At 37.6% G+C, this 22,152-nt stretch overlaps 1 protein-coding gene across 2 annotated transcripts; it reads left to right on the top strand.

Moving 5' to 3' along the window:
* The first annotated feature begins 7,202 nt into the window (after positions 1-7,202).
* TAAR1 (trace amine associated receptor 1) lies at positions 7,203-18,317 on the top strand. Of its 2 annotated transcripts, none has more exons than XM_061130579.1 (2): positions 7,203-7,317; positions 15,053-18,317. In XM_061130579.1, exon 2 carries the CDS (start codon positions 15,169-15,171, stop codon positions 16,177-16,179), a length of 1,011 nt encoding a protein of 336 aa, XP_060986562.1. In that variant the 5' UTR covers positions 7,203-7,317; positions 15,053-15,168; the 3' UTR covers positions 16,180-18,317. The 2 variants fall into 2 exon arrangements, with proteins under 2 accessions (XP_060986562.1, XP_060986563.1); XM_061130580.1 differs by having other exon boundaries at positions 7,203-7,364.
* Positions 18,318-22,152: the final 3,835 nt, after the last annotated feature.

The following is a 22,152-nucleotide window of genomic DNA, read 5'->3' as shown; positions in this document are numbered from 1 at the left end:
GAACTTTGAGTTATGAACATATTAGTATCAAAAATACTCTTTTAATGGGTTATGATGTTGATTTAGCTGAAATTATGAACCAGTTGATTTCTTTTCTTCCTGTCTATGATAAAATTTCATCTTGCTCTGTCAAAGACAACTGAGGATTTATTGCCAGAGCAGTATGAGTAAAAAAAAAAAAAAAAAATTGAAATGCCTGACATTGTGTGTACTTAGTACTAGGAAACTAGTTGTTGTAGAGATAAATTATAAAAGCATTATAGCAAGAAAATAAAACTATTAGCCTAAAAATATTTATAATTCAATTTTACCTGAAATATGTGAAAGTTATCTATAGAGACTTCTGAGAAAAATATAATAATTTTAGTGACTAAAAAAACTACAAATAGTATTTTGAAAATATTTTGAAATTACTATTGTTGTTACTATACTATTACTATTGTTTAGTTGCTCAGTCATGTCTGACTCTGTCACCCACGGACGTCACTATCTTCAGGAATTTGCGCAAATGGACTCATGTCCATTGAGTCGGTGATGCCATCCAACCATCTCATCCTCTGTCACCCGCTTCTCCTCCTGCCCTCAGTCTTCCCCAGCATCAGGGTCTTTTCCAATGAGTCGGCTCTTAACATCAGGTGGCCAAAGTATTGGAACTTCAGCTTCAACATCAGTCCTTCCAATGAATATTCAGGGTTGATTTCCTGTAGGATTGACTGATTCTCCAGGCAAGACTACTGGAGTAGGTTGCTAGTCCCTTCTGCAGGGGATCTTCCCAGCCCAGGGATCAAACTCGAGTGTCACACATTGCAGGCAGATTCTTTACTGTCTGATCTACCAGGGAAGCCCTGAAATTACTGTTAGTATGTTATCATCTCACCTAACATTTTTTTTATGATGATCATTTTTAAAGTCTTTATTGAATTTGTTGCAACATAACCTCTCCTAACTTGTAAATAATATGATTCTCTTGCCCACTTATTCATAACACTTATGAATGTTAAGCAAAGTTCTCAATAAGGTAGTTATTTCAGTTTTTGCTATCTAGCTGTTTGAAGGGCCTGAAGGAGAAATCAGCTATAGATAAGAGATCCCTTCACTCAAACTTTTTCCCCTCGAAATTCTTCATAGTGATTAGGAGCTGAAACTCTGGAGTCAGACAAATCTGGAATCAAAATCCTCTGCTGCCCCTTAGTATTAAATTAAAGTATCTAATTCTTATTACCTTCCTTTGTGAAGCAATTATTAAGATAGTATCTATTACTGTAGAGTTGTTATGGAAATAAACTAGAGCTTTCTCATAAGGCTCTTCACCCATTGACTGGTACTGTTTCAGCAAATGTTGTTTCTCCTCCCCGTTCTTTCTTCGCTCCCTCCTGTGACTCTTTTTTTCTCCTCTTCTTCCACTGTCATTTTCTCCTCTTCCTTCTTCATGTCTCTTCTTGCTCCTCCTCTTCTTCCTTATTATTTCCCTTTTATTATTATTATTATTATTGAGAGTGACCAAGCTTAGGCTGTGCCCACAGAAGCAATATGTTTATGGTTTGTCTTCAAGAGGTCCTAAGATGCAAGGGAAAGTCCAGAGCAGTACACTGTGGGAAATCCACCATTACGTGGGAAATCCACAGGGTCCTAGTTTATTCCTCCTCCCCTCTCCTCTGAGAGGGAAAAATGAGAAGGTTGAAATTGTTTCATACTGGGTCACTCTATTCTAGGGTCCTTAGGAAGCAAGAGGAAGGATTCAGTATAAAAAACCTATATCCTACAAAAATTTGCAAAAGGATGCCCTCTATAGGTCCATGTGAATATAATATCTGGGTCAGAGATTCAAGTTTAGTAAGAAATGAACACTCAAGGTGTAGTGTCTTAAGGTCAGTTAAGAAAGAGAAAGTATCCTTTCTAAAGTGTATAAGCCACATGCCCCATTATATTTTCATTCTTCTATTTGTGGTAGCCAAAGAATATATATCCTAACAACCCTCCAAAGATCCTTCCTGCAATGTTCATGAAGATATTCAGAGTTAGTTGCATCAGAATAATTTTATTTATGAGTCAATCTATTGTCTGAATGGAGTTTTAAGATATTTATGAAACCTGCTAACATTTGGTCTATCCTCAAGGCTCTGAACTGATATGTGTTTGAATTACCACTTTGTTCCTCAGCCTCCACACTATTTGTGTGTGTGTGTATGATGAACTGACTTTATTTTTTAACTCCAGTTTTGTCGAGATATAATTGACACACAGTACTGTAAGTTTAAGATGTACAACATAATCATATGACTTACATATATTATGAAGTGCTTTTCACCATAAATTTCATACATATTCATCATCTCATATAGGTACAAAATTAAAGAAATAGAATTAATTTTTTTTTCTTGAGGTGAGAACTCTTAGGATTTTCTCAATTTTCATCTATAACACACATGCATGGGTGCTCAGTCATGTCCAACTCTTTGCAATCCCATGGACTGTAGCCCACCAAGCTCCTCTGTCAATGGGATCCTCCAGTCAAGAATACTGTAGTGGGGTGCCATTTCCTCCTCCAGGGGATCTTCCTGACTCAGGGATTGAACTGGTACCTCCTGTGTCTCATGCATTGGCAGGCAGAATTTTTACATCTGAGCCACCTGGTAAGCCCATACATACAGCAGTGTTAATTATATTTATCACATTGTCCATTATATCCCAAGAACTTACTTATTTTATAACTGTAAGTTTTTTAGTTTTGACCACTTTCATCCAATTCCCCTCCCCCAACTTTGGTAACCACAAATCTGTCGAGGGACTAAGCAAAATCAAAAAGCTAACCTTTATTAAGTAAGAGAGAATTCCTCCTGCCTGGCTGGTTTTGAACTAGGACAGTGGCTTTTTTCTGCCTTTGGATTCAAACTGCAGTATTGACCCTTTTTGGGTCTCAAGCCTGTCATCCTTCGGACTAGAACTACACTACTGACTCTCCTCGGTCTCCAAATTTCCAACTCACCCTGCAGATCCAGAGACTTGTCAGTATCCATAATTACAGGAGCGAATGCTGTATAATTCCTGGAGAAGGAAATGGCAACCCACTCTGGTATTCTTGCCTGGAGAATCCCCACGGACAGAGGAACCTGGTGGGCTGCAGTACATGGGGTCTTGAAGAGTTGGACATGACTGAGCGACTAAGCGCACACATGTTGTATGATAAATCTGTCCGTATATGTATATACGACCTGCTGGTTTGGTTTTTCTGAGAACCCTGACTAATACATACATGTTCTCAAGATAACAATAACAGTCCTCAAGAAAGAGGACTGAAAGCATCATCTGTCATGCATCAGTCAGTCAGTTCAGTCACTCAGTCAAATCCCACTCTTTGCGACCCCATGAACTGCAGCTCTCCAGGCCTCCCTGTCCATCACCAACTCCCAGAGTCCACCCAAGCCCATGTCCATCAGGTCGGTGATGCCATCCAACCATCTCATCCTCTGTCATCGCCTTCTCCTCCTGCCCTCAATCTTTCCCAGCATCAGGGTCTTTTCCAATGAGTCAGCTCTTCGCATCAGGTGGCCAAAGTATTGGAGTTTTAGCTTCAGCATCAGTCCCTCCAATGAACACCCAGGACTGATCTCCTTTAGAATGGACTGGTTGGATCTCCTTGCAGTCCAAGGGACTCTCAAGAGTCTTCTCCAACACCACAGTTCAAAAGCATCAATTCATCGGTGCTCAGCTTTCTTCACAGTCCAATTCTCACATCCATACATGACCACTGGAAAAACCATAGCCTTGACTAGACAGACCTTTCTTGGCAAAGTAATGTCTCTGCTTTTTAATATGCTATCTAGGTTGGTCATAACTTTCCTTCCGAGGAGTAAGAGACTTTTAATTTCATGGCTTCAATCTGCAGTCATTTTGGAGCTCCAAAAAATTAAGTCTGACACTGTTTCCACTGTCTCCCCATCTATTTCCCATGAAGTGATGGGACCAGATGCCATGATCTTAGTTTTCTGAATGTTGAGCTTTAAGCCAACTTTTTCACTCTCCTCTTTCACTTTCATCAAGAGGCTCTTTAGTTCCTCTTCACTTTCTGCCATAAGGGTGGTGTCATCTGCATATCTGAGGTTATTGATATTTCTCCTGGCAATCTTGATTCCAGCTTCTGCTTCTTCCAGCCCAGCGTTTCTCATGATGTACGCTGCATGTAAGTTAAATAAGCAGGGTGACAATATACAGCCTTGACATACTCCTTTTCCTATTTGGAACCAGTCTGTTGTTCCATGACCAGTTCTAACTGTTGCTTCCTGACCTGCATACAGGTTTCTTAAGAGGCAGGTCAGGTGGTCTGTTATTCCCATCTCTCTAAGAATTTTCCACAGTTTATTGTGATCCACACAGTCGAAGGCTTAGTTTATTCAAATTCACTTAGTAGTTGGGGTGACCATCTGTGCTAACTAATTGGCTTTATCCAGAGGAAATATAAACTCTTCTTTATGACAAAAGATAGTTTTACATCTTCAGAGTGAAGCGTTCATTGAGGTTAGGCTCCTACCAGTCCACAGAAACTAAGGGCTAGTGGCATCATCTTCCTTAATTATGTTTCAAAGCATGATTCCTAGGTTCTTGGGCAAGGTACTCCTTGGTCATAAAGCTGGCAAGAGTCAGCTTATTTTGCTTTTAGAAAGATTTACGTATATTTCATAGAGACAGAGAAAGAACTTAAACATTTTCTTTTTAAGTGCTCTAAGAAAAGAGAGAGAAGGGAGCCTCTTCCTTGATTTTCAAAAAGGAGAATTAAGTCTTTTATTTTGAATTTGTAGTTGCCCTTATACTTCATTGAACCTTTCATCGCTTCAAAATAACATTCTATTTCATCTTCTTTTCACTGTCATATGTCTCAAAAACAATTTAACCCAGTTACTTCTATTTTTTCACTATGCACTATCTTTCTAGTCTCATGCTTCTAGCTTTCCTTTGACCTCCTCCCTCTAGTCCACAATAATCCACTGATATTGCTTCAAAATCACTAATGGCACATTCTTTAACCTATCACCTTATTTCCAGCCATTTCCTCCCTCTTCCTCTCTATCTCTCCTTTTAATCCTCCACCACAGATTCAGCTTCAACTATTACCACTGGGTTGATGCCTTCCAAAACAATATCACATGCTCTGACTTTTCTAGTGCTATCAGTGTGAATATTCATCTAATCTGCTAGAAATCTCATACAGTCAACTGATCAGTAGTTATTGAGCACCTACTGTGTGCTGGGCCCTAAGGATAAAGCAGTGAAAAGAGCAAATATGTTCCCTGTCTTCATGGAGTTCATGAATTCTCTAGGAGTGCCCCACTCGAAAGATCAGCAGACAGGCTGCGGGTCCAAAGACTCGCATCGTGTCTTCCCTGTGAGTCATTCAGTGGTGGAACTGCAATCAACCAACCCTTCGTTTTAAAAATTAGGAAGCTGATATTCACAGAACAAATGTGCATTGAGTGTTTATGGTGTGAAGGCACTATTTTAGACAATGTAGAGGCCATAATGAACAAAGCAGATAAGATCTTTAATTTCCTGGAAGTTAATAAATTCCAATACATGAGAAATTGTGCTTTCTTGCTTATTCACAAAATGACAGGTATATATGTGAGTTAGGCACACACTGACCATAGTTTTGGAACTACGAATAATATTTTCTATGTACTGTTAATAAGAAGTAAACTTGTTATTTCCTAAACTAACCTTTAATATACAGGAATTTCTGAAGATGGAGTTACATTTACTTAGTAAAAGGCCATCTTCATCTAGTAAAGGGTAATTTTCATTTTACGCTTTCTTTCTTGGTGTGGTTGCAGCTTTTGTTAATGGCTGTTTAGATCACAGGTGGCCCATTGTGTGATGTCAGTATACTTCTCTGGTGTCAGTTTCTCTCCCGGCAAGAGAATGGGTAATAGATCTCAGTAGCTTCTTTCAGAAATACAACTTAACTCAGTTATTCCTATGACAATGCTGTGTAAAAAACAACCCCCAAACTCAGTAGCTTAAAATAATAGCCACTTAAGTGCGTGAATCAGTAGGGTCAGCAAGGATGGCTCTGCAAATGCTGGGTAGCTGCATGTCCCAGTTTGCTCTACATGCCCCTCAACCTCCTTGGACAAGTGGCCTCTGCTGGGGTATGTTCTCCTCATGGGGATGACGCAGAGGGCACTCAGAAACAGCTGAGGCCCCTTAATGACTAGGCTGGGAACCGGCGCCCTTTTATTTCTGTCTACGTTCTTTCGGCCAAAACAAGCTAAATGGCAAAGTTCAAGTTCAAAGGACAAGGAAGCACCTTCCACTCCCAATGAAGCACAGACAAAGGTGTAGATGCTAGGAGAATGAGAATTGGAACCAACAATCAAGCTGTCATAATGATTCTATGATTTCCTATGGCAGAATAACAGATTGATAGAAATAGATGAGAAACTACACTTGTTCACCCATTTATTTTGCCATGTCGAAGGCACTGGCTCCTTGTTTTGAAAGAAGGTCACTTTGGAAGTTTTATATATAGGAATTTAAAAATTGGTGGGCTAAATACGTATCATCTCTAAAGCGGTTTTCTTATAATTTTGATTAGTAACATTATTGAGGTACAAACCCCACTCATCTAAAAAAGTGAAATCGAGTAAAATAGAATATTAGAGTGAATTGAATGAGGTAAGGGTATTTTTAATGACAGCATTCTTTCTGTTATAACAGAATGCATATTTATATATGTATTGAGTCATGAGCTAAAATGCATTTTTTCCTACCACGATTCAAAAATCAAATTATTTTCTAGCTATGTTATTAGGTTTAAAAAGAGTCTAATCTTCAAAAATATCACTTTATCAAGTACAAGTCATCTATTTTGAAAGTGAGGGGTTTTGTTTTTGCTTTTTAGTGCTAGTTATCTTCTTTATACTGATGCCTAATACAGGAGTATTTTTCTTTCAAATCAATCAACAATTAAGTCAGTCTTAACGGACATTTGTTTTCATTCATATGCTGTTAACACCCATGACTGTGGTTGCTGGTGGCTCACGCTTGAGATTATTTTTAAAGTAACAGTGCTTTTACCTTCTCTATTTAGTTTGTTCACTGCTAGCTTCCTGGTGCTCGTTTAGAATAAACACACCTCTCACCTATTTTTCTTGATCGTACGCTGTTATCTTGTTCCAGAAAGATTTATCACCAGCTTATCTTTCCCAGATGTTAATATTTGCGTCATTCCGCCTGCATTAACTGCCGTCTATCGTTGATCAGCAGTGGCTCGAGCCCGCAGCAGGTGCAGAGGACACGAGTGAGGATGGCCTCCTCCCAAAGGTAGTGTTTCTGCTTATCCACTTGCTCTGTGACCCTTTCCTGAGAAGGTAGGTCTGAACACAATGAATAGCCTTGCAAACCACAGAGATTAGCCAGGAGGCCCGGGTGATCTTTTACTGGGAGAATGCTCAAGGGAGTAAGAGTTATCAATGGTTTGGTACTTACAAATATACTAACATATAGGGTTATATGATGGGAAGATTCACAAGGCTTCTGTCATTTTAGTAGGAGAGGATAAAAATAGTTATATATATATTAAATAGCTTACTTTATATGAGCTTTTCAAAATATTCCACCTTGATTAAAAATTCACCTGTGGGTGGCTAGAAAATTAAAAAAAAAAGATTTTTTTTAATGTTCTTTCCTTGTAAAATGAAGGAAATTCCATGTTGTGTTTGGCTAGTTTTAATGTAATAATGGAGTCTTCATGGAAATTTTTCAGGTCTAGAAATTAAATTGTATCTTATTGTTACTATATGTGAAACTACAGAACTAAAATCTTATTTGTGGTAAATATTGCTTGGTGGGAAAAATAGCGGTGCATTTCTGAATGATGTGCCTCTGTGTGTGTGTGTGTTTATATGTACCATATATTAGATCCATTAACTTAAGAATCTCTTAGTTTTGATGACCTAAATCTGATGCACTATCATCTTTTGTGTAACATAGCAGAGATGCTCTTAGGTATAGTGTGTCTACCTTATCATAATATTGCAGAGATTGTTTTCTGTCTTATCTCCTGGTCTGTGCTGATGCTTAAACAAACAAATGGATTTTGCCATGCTTCTTGTTACTTAAAGATAGAAACAATTTACTTCCAGGGATGTTCCACCTGAACATCCCATCAGTTATGACTTAAATATTTGGAAATCCTGTCCTTTATCTCTTTCCCTCTTTTAAAATAAATATTTTTCAAAAATACTTCCATTATTTTAAAAAACACTAAATAAATTACAGAGCTGCAAACATATTTGTGAATAACATTATTATCAAGTCCATTTCTAATTTTGAGTCCAAATTTTGTATAATAGAACAAAAACAGCATATGGGTCAGTTAAGAAATTTAGCAAAAGTGTGATTTTTCATGATAAATTCTTTACTCAGGTGAAGAATTATACAAACACATGAAGCACAAATAATATAATTTATTAATAATCATTTATCAATAGATTTTTGAAAGTTTCATCTAAAGTTTCATTTGAAACAATTCACAACCTACTTAATTTTATTAAATATTTTTTTCTGAAAATGGAAATGAACCATTTTCATGGTAGAAAACTTGGAATATGTAAAAATTATAGGGAAGAAAATAAAACTCATCCATTATTTCACCTAGTAAAAATTAATGCTAAAATTGATATTATTTCCCTTTTTGTTATTTATTTAATGAATTTCAAACTTACCATCTTTGAGCAGTTGGAGCTATTACTCCTTACCCGTTCTTCATGCTTTTATAGATATGTTTGTGTTCATGTACACGGTGCTTTAAAACACTCTGCATTTTTTTCTTTACTTGACAAGATCTCATGAACATCTCTCTATGTCTTATAAAAAGAATCAGCTCCTCCAATTTGACATCTTTTTGAACATGTATGTACATGTACATGTATTGAACATGTATGAACATTATGCGTCTAATATAAGTTTAGACAATTTCACTTTTTACTTTTGTTGCTGTTATGAAAACTATCACACTGAACGTTTGCTGGGTAAAGCAATTTGAAATTTTAAAATTTAAAACATGCAGCTGGCGAAATTTTCCAAAATTAAATGATTAATTTTGCATCTTAGGATCCAGTCAAGAAGTGTCTTGCCAGCTACTCACTAACTCTGATTACAACTGGAGATTATTGAAATAGCTGAAAATTTGATCAATATTAAGTGTTCTCTTGAAATTTACTTTTTTCCTTTTCAATTTTTTTTAGAAAACATTGTATTGTGTTGTATTATCATAATTCTTTTTGATATAACCTAATCTTAATTTAGATAATATTATTCACTATTTTTGCTTTTATTCTTGGTAACGGTGGTTTGGTTGCTAAAGTTGTGTCTGATTCTTGTGACCCCATGGACTGGAGCCTGCCAGGCTAGTCTGTTCATGGAATTTTCCTTCTTCAGAGGATCTTCCTGACCCAGAGATTGAACCCAAGTTTTCTGCACTGCAGGTAGATTCTTTACCAACTGAGCCACCAGGGAAGCCCAAATTTTAGCATTGCCTACCACTACCCTTCAACTGGAATATAAGTTCCAGAAGAGCAGGGAGTTTCATTGTGTCTGTTCACCACTCTTGCCCCAGCACATAGTGCCTAATAGGAAGAAGGCATTCAATTGAAATATCTTGAAAAAGAATGACTGCCTTTCTGTCTGTCTTTTAGCTTAGTGTATGTAATATTCCTCTGCTTGATTCACAAGGTCAGTGATTCAGTTTTTAGTCATGGACATGATTTCCAAATATTTAAATTATGACTCATTGGGCTTCCCTGGTGCCTCAGATGGTAAAGAATCCGCCAGCAACACAGGAGACCTGAGTTCGATCCCTGGGTCGAGAAGATCATCTGGAGAAGGGCATGGCCACCCATTCCAGTATTCTTGCTTGGAGAATTCCATGGACAGAGGAGCCTGGTGGGCTACAGTCCATGGGGTCACAAAGAGTCAGACAAGACTGAAGTGACTAAGCAGATGCAGCATAGAATGTCCAGATGGGACATCCCTGCAAGCAAATTGTTTCCATCTTTAAGTAACAGGAAGCATGGAAAAATCCATTTGTTTGTGGAGACATCAGCATAGACTGATAGATAAGAGAGAAAATCATCTCCAGCAATATTATGATAAGGTAAATACTCTATATCTGAGAGCGTCTCTGCTATGTTACATAGAATATAATAGTGCATCAGATTTAGGTCATCAAAACTAGGAGATTCTTAAGTTAATTTGAGGTTTTGGATTTATAGGAAGAGACCAAATTATGTCTAATGTAAAGTTAAACTCTGCATTGTATTAACATGAATGTAAGTATATATCTAGTGTCTTTAGTTAAATAAGAAAGTGAGATAGCCATGCAGAGCAAACATGTGGAGGACATGCTTGTTGGAGGACAGAGGAGTAAGGAGCTGAAAGTCCATTACTGAATCATTTATGTGGACAAGAAAATTATGAAGAATTTTGGCAGAAGGAGCTTTGGATAAAGTGAGAGTAGGCCAGGCGCTAACATCTTTAAGATACAGAAAAATGACTTGAGGTCTGAGGTCTGCAGCAAGAGGAGGTATAGTCTGAACACAGAGCTTCACAGTTTGCAAGGGATGGAAGTCAGGAAGGAAGAAGGGACAATGATTTGCACTGTCAAAAGGACACGTTCTTCCTCCAAGTCCTGCAATAGAAAGGATAGCCAAGGATGCAGGAGAGGAAACAATTACCTTTGATAAGGCTGTAGGGAAAGAGATAACCTCAGGGGAAAGAAAGGTGCAGTTGGAACAAAGAGGGAAGTTTTAAAAAGAGCCTGAGGAAGCAGGGTGATGACCCTGAGCTCCAGAGGGAACACATGGAAGGGTCTGTGGGTGGGTAGTGGGTGAGTCGATTAGGAGATAGGTTCACGTTAGTAACTGTACGGACTAGTATGGGATTGAAAGTCCAAGCCATTAGACTTGGCTAGTTGAAGGAACCAGGGACAAATGGCATGGTGAAATGAGCACTGATGGCCTTTTATTGGGAAGTTGGGGACACTCTACCAGGGAAGTCTTGTCCTGCTAGACAGATCTACTTCAAACTATAATGCCTAATAATATATTTTTAAATCAAGTGTCATTTTCAGACATTAGGTAATTAGATCATTTGCACAGAACTGTTGACTTAACTAGGTATCAGAGCATTCATGCTAAGTCACTTCAGTAGTGTCTGACTCTTTACAACCCCATGGTTGTAAAGAGCCCACCAGGCTCCTCTGTCCCTGGGATTCTCCAGGCAAGAATACTGGAGTGTGTGGCCATGCCCTCCTCCACGAGATCTTCCTGACCCAGTGATCCAGCCAGAGTCTCTTATGTTTCCTCAACTGGCAGGGACGTTCGTTACCATTAGCGCCACCTGGGAAGCCTAGCTAGATATCATAGATATTTATTAACCCTCTGTATTGCTATAGTATGTTCAACTTGGTAATTTGTAGACTCAGAGAGTAATCATTACTAGTTAGCAAAATTCTTAAAGCTGGAAGGAAAGAAACCACTATTATGTCATGTTCTTAGATAAGTGTTCAACTCATAATATCATCATAGAACATTTATTTAAGTAAACCTATTTAAAAAATAAATTATAACATTTAAAAATGCTTGCACAAAAATTATGTGTAAAGTTCTAAAGTTGACCAGACAGATTATTCGTCTGAAGTGTCATTGATATTATCAATAATTTCTCAGATACAATGCTTCAGGCTTTATTTCTCTGATAACAAGATGTATCATTATGAGGAGGAAGCCATTGGGTTTTTATCTGGTAACCAAGCACAAGGCATACAGAATTGTCAGATAACGTTTTCATCATCTATTAATATAGTCTTCTGAAACTGAGCAATCAGTTTTTCTCCCCCACCTTCACTTACTTATATTTGGACCCTAGTTCCTGCTGAGTGAAGCTGCTCAATGTGATACCAGCCAGGGATATTTTCTTGATCGGTAGAAATTATTAGCAAACACTTCTAAACACTGTTTGATTCCTTTAATATATCAACAACAAAAGTAAAAGAAAGAAGGAAAAGGGGGCAATGGTGAGAAAAAAAACTTTAAATTTTAGTTTAGTTGAGAGCACATAAATTTTGTAGTAAAAAAAATCCATCATTTGTTTAGTGAAGTTTCAATTATAATTCAAACATTACACAATTCAAGTAATATAAATATATTTAGTCTGCTGTTTGTTCTGTCATAAAGTGGGACAGGGTGTCTACTAAAATAAATCTTACAGATGCATTTGATATGTTTCCTCCTGGGAATAGAAGGCTGAAAGGGACTAGGGGCAGAGATGTTTCAAGTTTATTAAAATATGCAGTTTAATTGCTAAATATTTTGTTCCTCCAATTCGAGAAATTGGATAAATTTTGATTCCTATGTGGTCTTGATCTAAACTGTCAGCCCAGAGGGAACGAGAAGAGATAAAAAGGAGGGTCAGTCAGTTCAGTTCAGTCACTCAGTCGTGTCTGACTCTTTGCGACCTCATGAATCTCAGCACACCAGGCCTCCCTGTCCATCACAAACTCCCGGAGTTTATCCAAACCCATGTCCATCGAGTCGGTGATGCCATCCAGCCATCTCATCCTCTGTCATCCCCTTCTCCTCCTGCCCCCAATCCCTCCCAGCATCAGGGTCTTTTCCAATGAGTCAACTCTTCGCATCAGGTGGCCAAAGTATTGGAGTTTCAGCTTCAACATCTGTCCTTCCAATGAACACCCAGGACTGATCTCCTTTAGGATGGACTGGTTGGATCTCCTTGAGGTCCAAGGGACTCTCAAGAGTCTTCTCCAGCACCATAGTTCAAAAGCATCAATTCTTTGGTGCTCAGCTTTCTTCACCATCCAACTCTCACATCCATACGTGATTACTGGAAAAATTATAGCCTTGACTAGATGGACCTTTGTTGGCAAAGTAATGTCTCTGCTTTTTAATATGCTATCTAGGTTGATCATAACTTTCCTTCCAAGCAGTAAGCATCTTTTAATTTAATGGCTGCAATCACCATCTGCAGTGATTTTGGAGCCCAAAAAAGTAAAGTCAGCCACTGTTTCCACTGTTTCCCCATCTATTTCCCATGAAGTGATGGGACTTCATGCCATGATCTTAGTTTTCTGAATGTTGAGCTTTAAGCCAACTTTTTCACTCTCTTCTTTCACTTTCTTCAAGAGGCTTTTTAGTTCTTCTTCACTCTCTGCCATAAGGGTGGTGTCATCTGCATATCTGAGGTTATTGATATTTCTCCCAGCAATCTTGATTCCCAGCAATCTTGATTCCAGCTTGTGCTTCATCCAGCCCAGCGTTTCTCATGATGTACTCTGCATATAAGTTAAATAAGCAGGGTGACAATATACAGCCTTGACGTACTCCTTTTCCTATTTGGAACCAGTCTGTTGTTCCATGTCCAGTTCTAACTGTTACTTCCTGACCTGCATACAGATTTCTCTAGAGGCAGATCAGGTTGTCTGGTATGTCCATCTCTTTCAGAATTTTCCACAGTTTATTGTGATCCACACAGTCAAAGGCTTTGGCATAGTCAATAAAGCAGAAATAGATGTTTTTCTAGAACTCTCTTGCTTTTTCGATGATCCAATGGATGTTGGCAATTTGATCTCTGGTTCCTCTGCCTTTTCTAAAACCAGCTTGAACATCTGGAAGTTCACGGTTCACATATTTCTGAAGCCTGGCTTGGAGAATTTTGAGCATTACTTTACTAGCCTGTGAGATGAGTGCATTTGTGCGGTAGTATGAGCATTCTTTGGGATTGCCTTTAGTAAGGATTGGAATGAAAACTGACCTTTTCCAGTCCTGTGGCCACTGCTGAGTTCTCCGAATTTGCTGGCATATTGCGTGCAGCACTTTCACAGCATCATCTTTTAGGATTTGAAATAGCTCAACTGGAATTCATCACATCCACTAGCTTTGTTCGTAGTGATGCTTCCTAAGGCCCACTTGACTTCACATTCCAGGATGTCTGGCTCTAGGTGAGTGATCACACCATCGTGATTATCTGGGTCATGAAGATCTTTTTTGTATAGTTCTTCTGTATATTCTTGCCACCTCTTCTTAATATCTTCTGCTTCTATTAGGTCCATACCATTTCTGTCCTTTATCGAACCCATCTTTGCATGAAATGTTCCCTTGGTATCTCTAATTTTCTTGAAAAGATCTCTAGTCTTTCCCATTCTATTGTTTTCCTCTATTTCTTTGCATTGATCACTGAGGAAGGCTTTCTTATGTCTCCTGGCTATTCTTTGGAACTCTGCATTCAAATGGGAATATCTTTCCTTTTCTCCTTTGCTTTTAGCTTCTCTTCTTTTCACAGCTATTTGTAAGTCCTCCTCAGGCATCCATTTTGCCTTTTTGCATTTCTTTTCCATGGGGATGGTCTTGATCCCTGTCTCCTGTACAATGTCACGAACCTCCATCCATAGTTCATCAGGCACTCTGTCTATAAGATCTAGTCCCTTAAATCTATTTCTCACTTCCACTATATAGTCATAAGGGATTTCATTTAGGTCATACCTGAATGGTATAGTGGTTTTCCCTACTTTCTTCAAAAGGAGGGTAGTTTCCTAGAATTCTAAGACTTGTTGCTATTTTCTAGCATTTTCCCAATATAATGACAGCTTATTCACCAGAATTTACTTTGTTCCTCTGAACTCTCTCCCCTCATCTTTTTATCTTTATAATATATAACTATATAACATAATGTTAAATATTACACATAATATACGTTAAACATATATTGCAAAATGTTTTGCAAGTTCCCCACAATTTAGTTGAGTATTACAGAATTATGGAATCATATATTTCAAACTAATAATTCAGCTTTACATCTCCAACACAATGACTAACATGAAGTAGATGTTAAAAAAACTTATAGGAACTGAATTTACTGAACTGAACTTGGAAATAAAATCTCTTTCCATAATAATCATTTTTCAGCAAGAAGTAATAGGTAAATGCATTAAAAGTGAGAAGAATCAAATTGTTAATAATTTCCTTTCCCCCCCACCCCACAGGTTTCTTGAATATATATATGGAAGTAAGAGAAGGCACTCTAACCTATCATGGATTTCGAAGAGAGACTCTTCAACGCACTAAGGAGACGATAACAACCAGGGCATAGTCCTTAGAAATGATGTCCTTTTGCCACAATAAAATTAATATTTCCTGTGTGAAAAGCAGCTGGTCCAATGACATCCGGGCTTCCCTGTATAGTTTAATGGTGCTCATAATTCTGACCACCGTGGTTGGCAATCTGCTAGTTATTATTTCCATATCACACTTCAAGCAACTGCATACCCTAAATAATTGGCTCATCCAGTCCATGGCTACTGTGGACTTTCTTCTGGGGTGCCTGGTCATGCCTTATAGCATGGTGAGATCCGTTGAGCACCGCTGGTCTTTTGGAGAAGTCTTCTGTAAAATTCACACCAGCACTGACATTATGCTGAGTTCAGCATCCATTTTTCACTTGTCCTTCATTTCCGTTGATCGCTACTATGCTGTGTGTGACCCACTGAGATACAAAACCAAGATCAACATCTTGGTTATTTCTCTGATGATCTTCATTAGTTGGAGTATTCCTGCTCTTTTTGCATTTGGGATGATCTTTCTGGAGCTAAACTTCAAAGGAGCTGAAGAGATGTATTACAAACACAGTCACTGCCTAGCGAGTTGCTCTGTCTTCTTCAGCAAAACATCTGGGGTTCTGGCCTTTATGACTTCTTTCTATATACCTGGCTCTATTATGTTGTGCATCTATTGTAGAATATATTTCATAGCAAAAGGCCAGGCAAGATCAATTCACGATGCAAAGCAGAAGGTTCAAATAGGGTTGAAAGAGAGAAATGGAATTCCACGAAGCAGAGAAAGGAAAGCTGCGAAGACTTTAGGGATTGTGATGGGAGTTTTCCTAACATGCTGGTGTCCTTTCTTTGTCTGCATGGTCATGGACCCTTTCCTGGACTATGCTATCCCACCCACTTTGAACGATGCATTGATTTGGTTTGGCTATTTGAATTCTACTTTTAATCCAATGGTTTACGCATTTTTCTATCCCTGGTTCAGAAGAGCACTAAAGATGATTTTAGTTGGTAAAATTTTCCAAAAAGATTCGTCTAGGAGTAAATTGTTTTCAGAATAAATCCATAGAAATATGCTTTCAGTCAGTCAGTTCAGTTGCTTACTTATGTCCAACTCTCTGCGACCCCATGGACTGCAGCACGCCAGGCTTCCCTGTCCATCACCAACTCCTGGAGCTTACTCACACTCATGTCCATCGAGTCAGTGATTCCATCCAACTATCTCATCCTCTGTTGTCCCCTTCTCCTCCTGCCTTCAATCTTTCCCAGCATCTAGTGAGTCAGTTTTTCTAGTGAGTCAGTTCTTCAAATCAGGTGGCCAAAATATCAGCGTTTCAGCTTTAGTATCAGTCATTCCAATGAATATTCAGGACTGATTTCTAGTGTTTTAGAAAACAGTTGGTGATCATATTTACGAACATGCATAATATCAACCACATGGGCCAATTGCAGGGACTTTTATCAAATATTTGGGTCAAAGATTGTATAGTGAGATATGATGCTTACATCTTGCTTCTTATTTGCCATTTGTATTATGTATATTGAAGTTTTACAAGTCCAGAAATTAAGAACTTAAAATTTTAAAGAACACTCTTCCCTTACATGAACTGCCATGAAATTGACAGTGGTACCTTACCCAGTTGTTCAGTGGTGGAAACTAACAGGCTACATTTGGAGATGGAAATTAGAAGGACTTTGTCATTCATTTGCTAGAATATATATGCCTTTTTAAAAAGTCAGTTAAAAGTGTACATTAAATATTACTATTGTTTACACATAATTTGCTATTTGTTACTAATTATTAATACATATTCTGATTTTTAAATCTATTAATGTTTACATTTTTAAATTTTTTTAATTTTCATACTTGTAGGAAATTTGGAAAATAAAGGAAAATAAAAATAATGTATAGAAACAAAATAAAAATTAAAATATCATTCATAGCTCACTTAAGAACCATATCATTCAAAGTTCTTAAAAACATCATTTTGTAATGACTGCAAAATGTTAAATTGTATGGGTGCACAAATTTTTTTTTAACCATTTTCCCATTGTTGACCACTTAGTTTATTTTGTTTCTTTCTTTCTTTTTCTTTTTCTTTTTTTTTGAATAGCCTAAATTAAATGCCTGTTACGGGGGCTTCCCTAGTGGCTCAGACAGTAAAGAATCTGCCTGCAATGCAGGAGACCTTGGTTTGATCCCCAGGTTGGGAAGACCCCCTGGAGGAGGGCATGGCAACCCACTCCAGTATTCTTGCCCACGGACAGAGGAGCCTGGCGGGCTAAAGACCATGGGGTCACAAAGAGTCAGACACATAACTAAGCACACAGCACCTGTTACTGAAGCTCAAAAACATGTCTGGGAGGATTTCATCCTATTTCAAGGTCATGCCTGGTGTGATAGGACTCAAAATGCAAGCTGTAGGAAGTAAAGCAAATTCACTTGTTGGGTGCCAGGCTACACTGAAAGAGAAGCAGGTATTCATCAGAGCAGCTAAACATGAGGTAAAGAAGATATATAATCGAAACAGTATATCTCATGTCTATTACGATGGCATATACAAAAGAAAAATAAGGAGAAAGAGTGGTTTCAAGTAAGATCCCCTAATAGAAGTGGGCAAGCATTCTTAATCATAAATATCAATTTGCATTTGAACTGTTTCTAATCTAAACTTCATGTACTTTGTATCATGTTAAGCAGCACCACGGATTTGAATTTATTTGTTTCATAATTGTGACTTACCCTCATGGGTAAGTTAGGGTGAGGCAGTAGTTAATTTTAAATAAAATTTTAAAATGCATGTTCCTGTATAACTATTTCTGTTCACACCCTTCTATCTATTGCAATCTCTTTCAGGACTGTATATTTAGTTTCCTTGATCCGGCTAGATTTTGTTCTCGTAGATTTTAAAAGCAGTTTTAAAACCTTTTTCATTTAGTATATGGTAAGAAAGTTGCCCCTAATCACTCCTGGCTTCATAAACTATCTTGACTTTTCTACTTGTGAAACTATTTTTGTTAAATTTTAAAAAGGGAACAAAAGCATTTAGATAGTTTTCTATACCTTATAGCAAGTTTCTGTGGTTTTCTTCTTCACACATTCTTAGATGCTTTATACTTTTGTGTTTGTGTGTCTTGACTGTTTTGAATATATCTTTTTTAAAGTCATTATACTTTCTATATAATTATTATTGCTTGTGTATAGTAAAACTTATTCCAGCTTTTCAGTTGACTTGCTTGGATTTTCATTATAAAGTCATATTATCCTAAAAAAATGCTAAACTTTATCTTTTTGCTAATAGTTATTCTTATCTACAGTCTTTGCTGTATTTCATTAGTCAGAATTTCTAGAGTAATACACTATAGTCCAGTGGGTCACGAAGAGTCGGACACAACTAAGCGACAAAGCAACTAAGCATTGATAATGTTGATATAAGTCATCTTTGTCTTACATCTATTTTAAATGGCTATTGAGATCACATTTTTCTTGGGACAAGTTTATGACTCAGATAATTCTACCTTTTAGACTTAGTACTAAATCCCCTATAGCCTATTTCTCTTTGTAGCCTCTGTTTTTAAAACTCTTAATAAAAAACAACAAGTAACCCATCCTTTCAGCAAACAAGAAGAAAGGCTCACCTCGTCTTTCCCTATTGGCAGCTTTATTCTAGTTTCCATTCCTCCATGCAGAGGTATTTTAGTCTTTTGGTTGTCCAGAATCTGCTTCTCAACTGGAATTCAATTAGCTTTGGAAAATTTCTCATCCCAACTAGATATAATTTATTGGAACTGTAATGAAGAGAGTGGCCTTTTGCCTTTTCCCTTAACTAAACAGGTGGGTGGAAAACCTACACTAAAAATTTCAGAAGGTCTTTCTTTAGAAACTGAACCTTAAAAGAAGGGAAAAAGACAATTATTTTTACCAGAATCATTAGCAGAAAACAAAAAAATGTGGATTTCCATTCTATTCATATTGTAAGACTGTGACCTGACTGCTCTTGGTGTTGTTGGAGTTCATGCCTCCCAGATTCCAGAGATACCCAAGGATTCATTTCCAAACTGAGTTCTCCATTCTCTCATGAATTTCATGACTCCCAGATAGTCTTCTAATGAATTCACAGTAGGCATAACTTTTGGTTGCATGCAAGAGAAGAACTTAAACTTGACATACAATATTATGGTAAACATAAAGAAAGCAGTTGTAACAACACAATATAACACTCCTTTCCTAGTCCAGACAATGTCCATTCGAAAAAGTGTCATATTCCACTCCCTTCTCAAAGAAAAGTATTCAAATAAGTTTCCATTCAAGAAGAGATAAAAATAAAAATGTATTAGCAAGGAATTTGTTGGAACTGATTTTTTTGTAATAATAATATTGCCATCTTAAGAGATAAGTGCAATGGAAGTTCCAGCCTGATTTTCAACTTGGTTCTTGAAGTCAATAATCCAATTTTTGGAGAGTCATAATTTTTGCCAAAAAAGTAAAGCAAACCATATAAACTCCCATAAATTGTGGATTTTGGTGAATCAGTTTGTTGTATACTGTCAACCAGAGTGTGAATATTAACTGAAATGTTTAAAGATTCATAAATAGTGATTTATGTTTTTAAATTTAGCAGACTATAAAGTATACAAAAAAAAGTATTGAGAGATATTTTGAGTGTTGTACTCAAATAATCTAAGTAATGTAAGAATCAAATTGAAGATTTTTTTTTTTTAAGATAAAGCATGTATGCATTTCCCAAAGTGTTCCAAACAGGTCATTGATTACATGGCCAACTATAAACAAGCATTTAGAGAAGGTAAATTTGTCTTTGACAGGTCCTGACCTTCTGTTCCATATTCCTCCTCCTCCTAAAATCCCTTTATGAAGTCTGTAAGCTCCCAGTGAATTACTCACCTGTAAAATAAGGACAATAATATTGTCTCACTGGACCATTAATCATTACATGGGAGATACTGCCTAGTATGGGGTCTTGCACATAAAAATACTCAGCAAATACATTTTATTAGCATTATTCTCTGTGATTTTATTGGTATGTGCTATGCTGGTGTTCATTCAGAATATGTTTAGTACACATGGAGCATTGACCTGGCAGATATTACATATCATTTGTTTTTTTAAAGACTAGAGCAGCGTTACATCATCCTGTTTCCCAGTAAATTCCACAATTAAAATTACGGAAAAGAATATCAGATTTACTACAAGTTCTATGCAGAAGAAAGTTAACCTGGTGATACATTTCTGCATTAGTCTGTGACAGTTCAGCATATTGGGAATTTTTATTTTTTAAAAAATGATTTCTATAGAAGACATATATGAAAATAACTATATTTCTATCTACACATATAGTATTGATATTTACCTGAAAAATACCTACTTATTGTCCACCTAGTTAATGAATTTGGATGAACACCTTGTATAAGCTCTAAAGCTTGCTGGTGTAGAACCAGATTTCTGAAGTTCCCCACACAGAGGGATGGCCTCAGGCTTTGAAACCAGACAAGTCTGAGGTCAAGTCCATTTTCCTCATGGTTCCTATGCTTTCCCTACTTATGTCTTTGCTCCTGTAGCCTCCATGCCTAAAATGCCTCCTTCCCCTCTTCCACCTCCCTGATTTTACTCATTTTAAAAAACTCATCTTGAGGATTACCTCTCCGGGAATCCATCTACATTCTCTAAGATCAGGTAGGGGTCTTCTCTAAACCCCGCAATGTGGGGACTTCCTTGGTGATCCAGTGGTTAAGACTTCGACTTCCAATGCAATCAATTCCTGATCAGGGAGCTAAGATCCCACATGCTGCACAACCTAAAAACCCAAACAGCAAACAGAAGCAATATTGTAACAAATTCAATAGAGACTTTTAAAATGGTCCACATCAAAAGAAAAAAATACAAAAACAAAACCAAAAAGCCTCCCAATGTGCCCTGCACTTCTCATCTGTATGTGCACGCTCAGTCGCTTCAGACTCTGTGTGATCCCATGGACTGTAGCTCACCAGGCTCCTCTGTCCATGGGATTCTCCAGGCAAGAGCAGTGGAGTGGGTTGCCATGCCCTGCTCCAGGGGATCTTCCCCATCCAGGGATCGAACCTGCATCTCCTGCATTGCAGGTGGATTCTTTAAGCCCGGAGCCACTGGGGAAATCCGTCATCAGTACACTCCCTGGTTATTTTTCAAATGCCCTTTGTCCCCACTGGAGTGTGAACTACAGAAGTTAAGGACTGTTTCTTATTCTTTCTTGTACTCCGTACTCAGCACCACACCTGGGACAGTGAAGTCACTCAAAGCACATTTTTAAGGGGAATAGATGAATCAGGGGAAATAAGAAATCCAAGGGGATAATGTTAATGAAAGTTAGACAGATTGGAGTCCAAGTCTGTCCGGCCACAAACTCCACCCTCTCTCCTACTTCAGGGCAAATATGAAGCAACTATGGGGACTCATAGTTTTAACTCCAGTCAAGTTTAAGCAGATGTGCCTGTATGGCTTTAATTTTGGCAATAAATATGTATTATTTATGTATAGAAAAAGATTTTAATGGTTAAATTATTTTAAAAAACTGATTCTGAAACTGCTAACTAGATTTAGCGTATGAGCTACTACCAAGGCTGATGTTGGATTCCTAACTGCTTGGAATTATTTAGGGTTGATTGGACTGAGATTCAGAAATCTGCAGTTTCAAACAGCAGCCCATGCTCCTTGGATCACATTTCTTCTAAGCACCATTTCCTTGGATGTTAAGAAAAAGGAATGAAAAAAAAAAAATGTTTATATTGTACAGTGAAAATTTAGGGGAATAATGAACAGCACAATGTATTTAAAAATGAGCTCAAAGCCCTGGCTATGAGTTCCTGTGAGTAGGGACTCAGTTTTCTCCAGTGTCTGCCACAGGGCCTGGGCCAGAATAGTTGCTCCAGGAACATTTGTCCAAGGAAGGGAGAAAAGAAAGATGACTAACTGATTTAAGGGCAACATTTTAATTTTTTTTAATTTTAATTAAGTATTTATTTATTTAATTAATTTTCGG

The sequence above is a fragment of the Dama dama genome, chromosome 26 (assembly GCF_033118175.1).
Source record: "Dama dama isolate Ldn47 chromosome 26, ASM3311817v1, whole genome shotgun sequence".
In the NCBI taxonomy this organism is placed as follows: Eukaryota; Metazoa; Chordata; class Mammalia; order Artiodactyla; family Cervidae; genus Dama; species Dama dama.
Note: the sequence above shows the minus strand (reverse complement) of the source record. Positions and strands in the feature narration are given on the sequence as shown.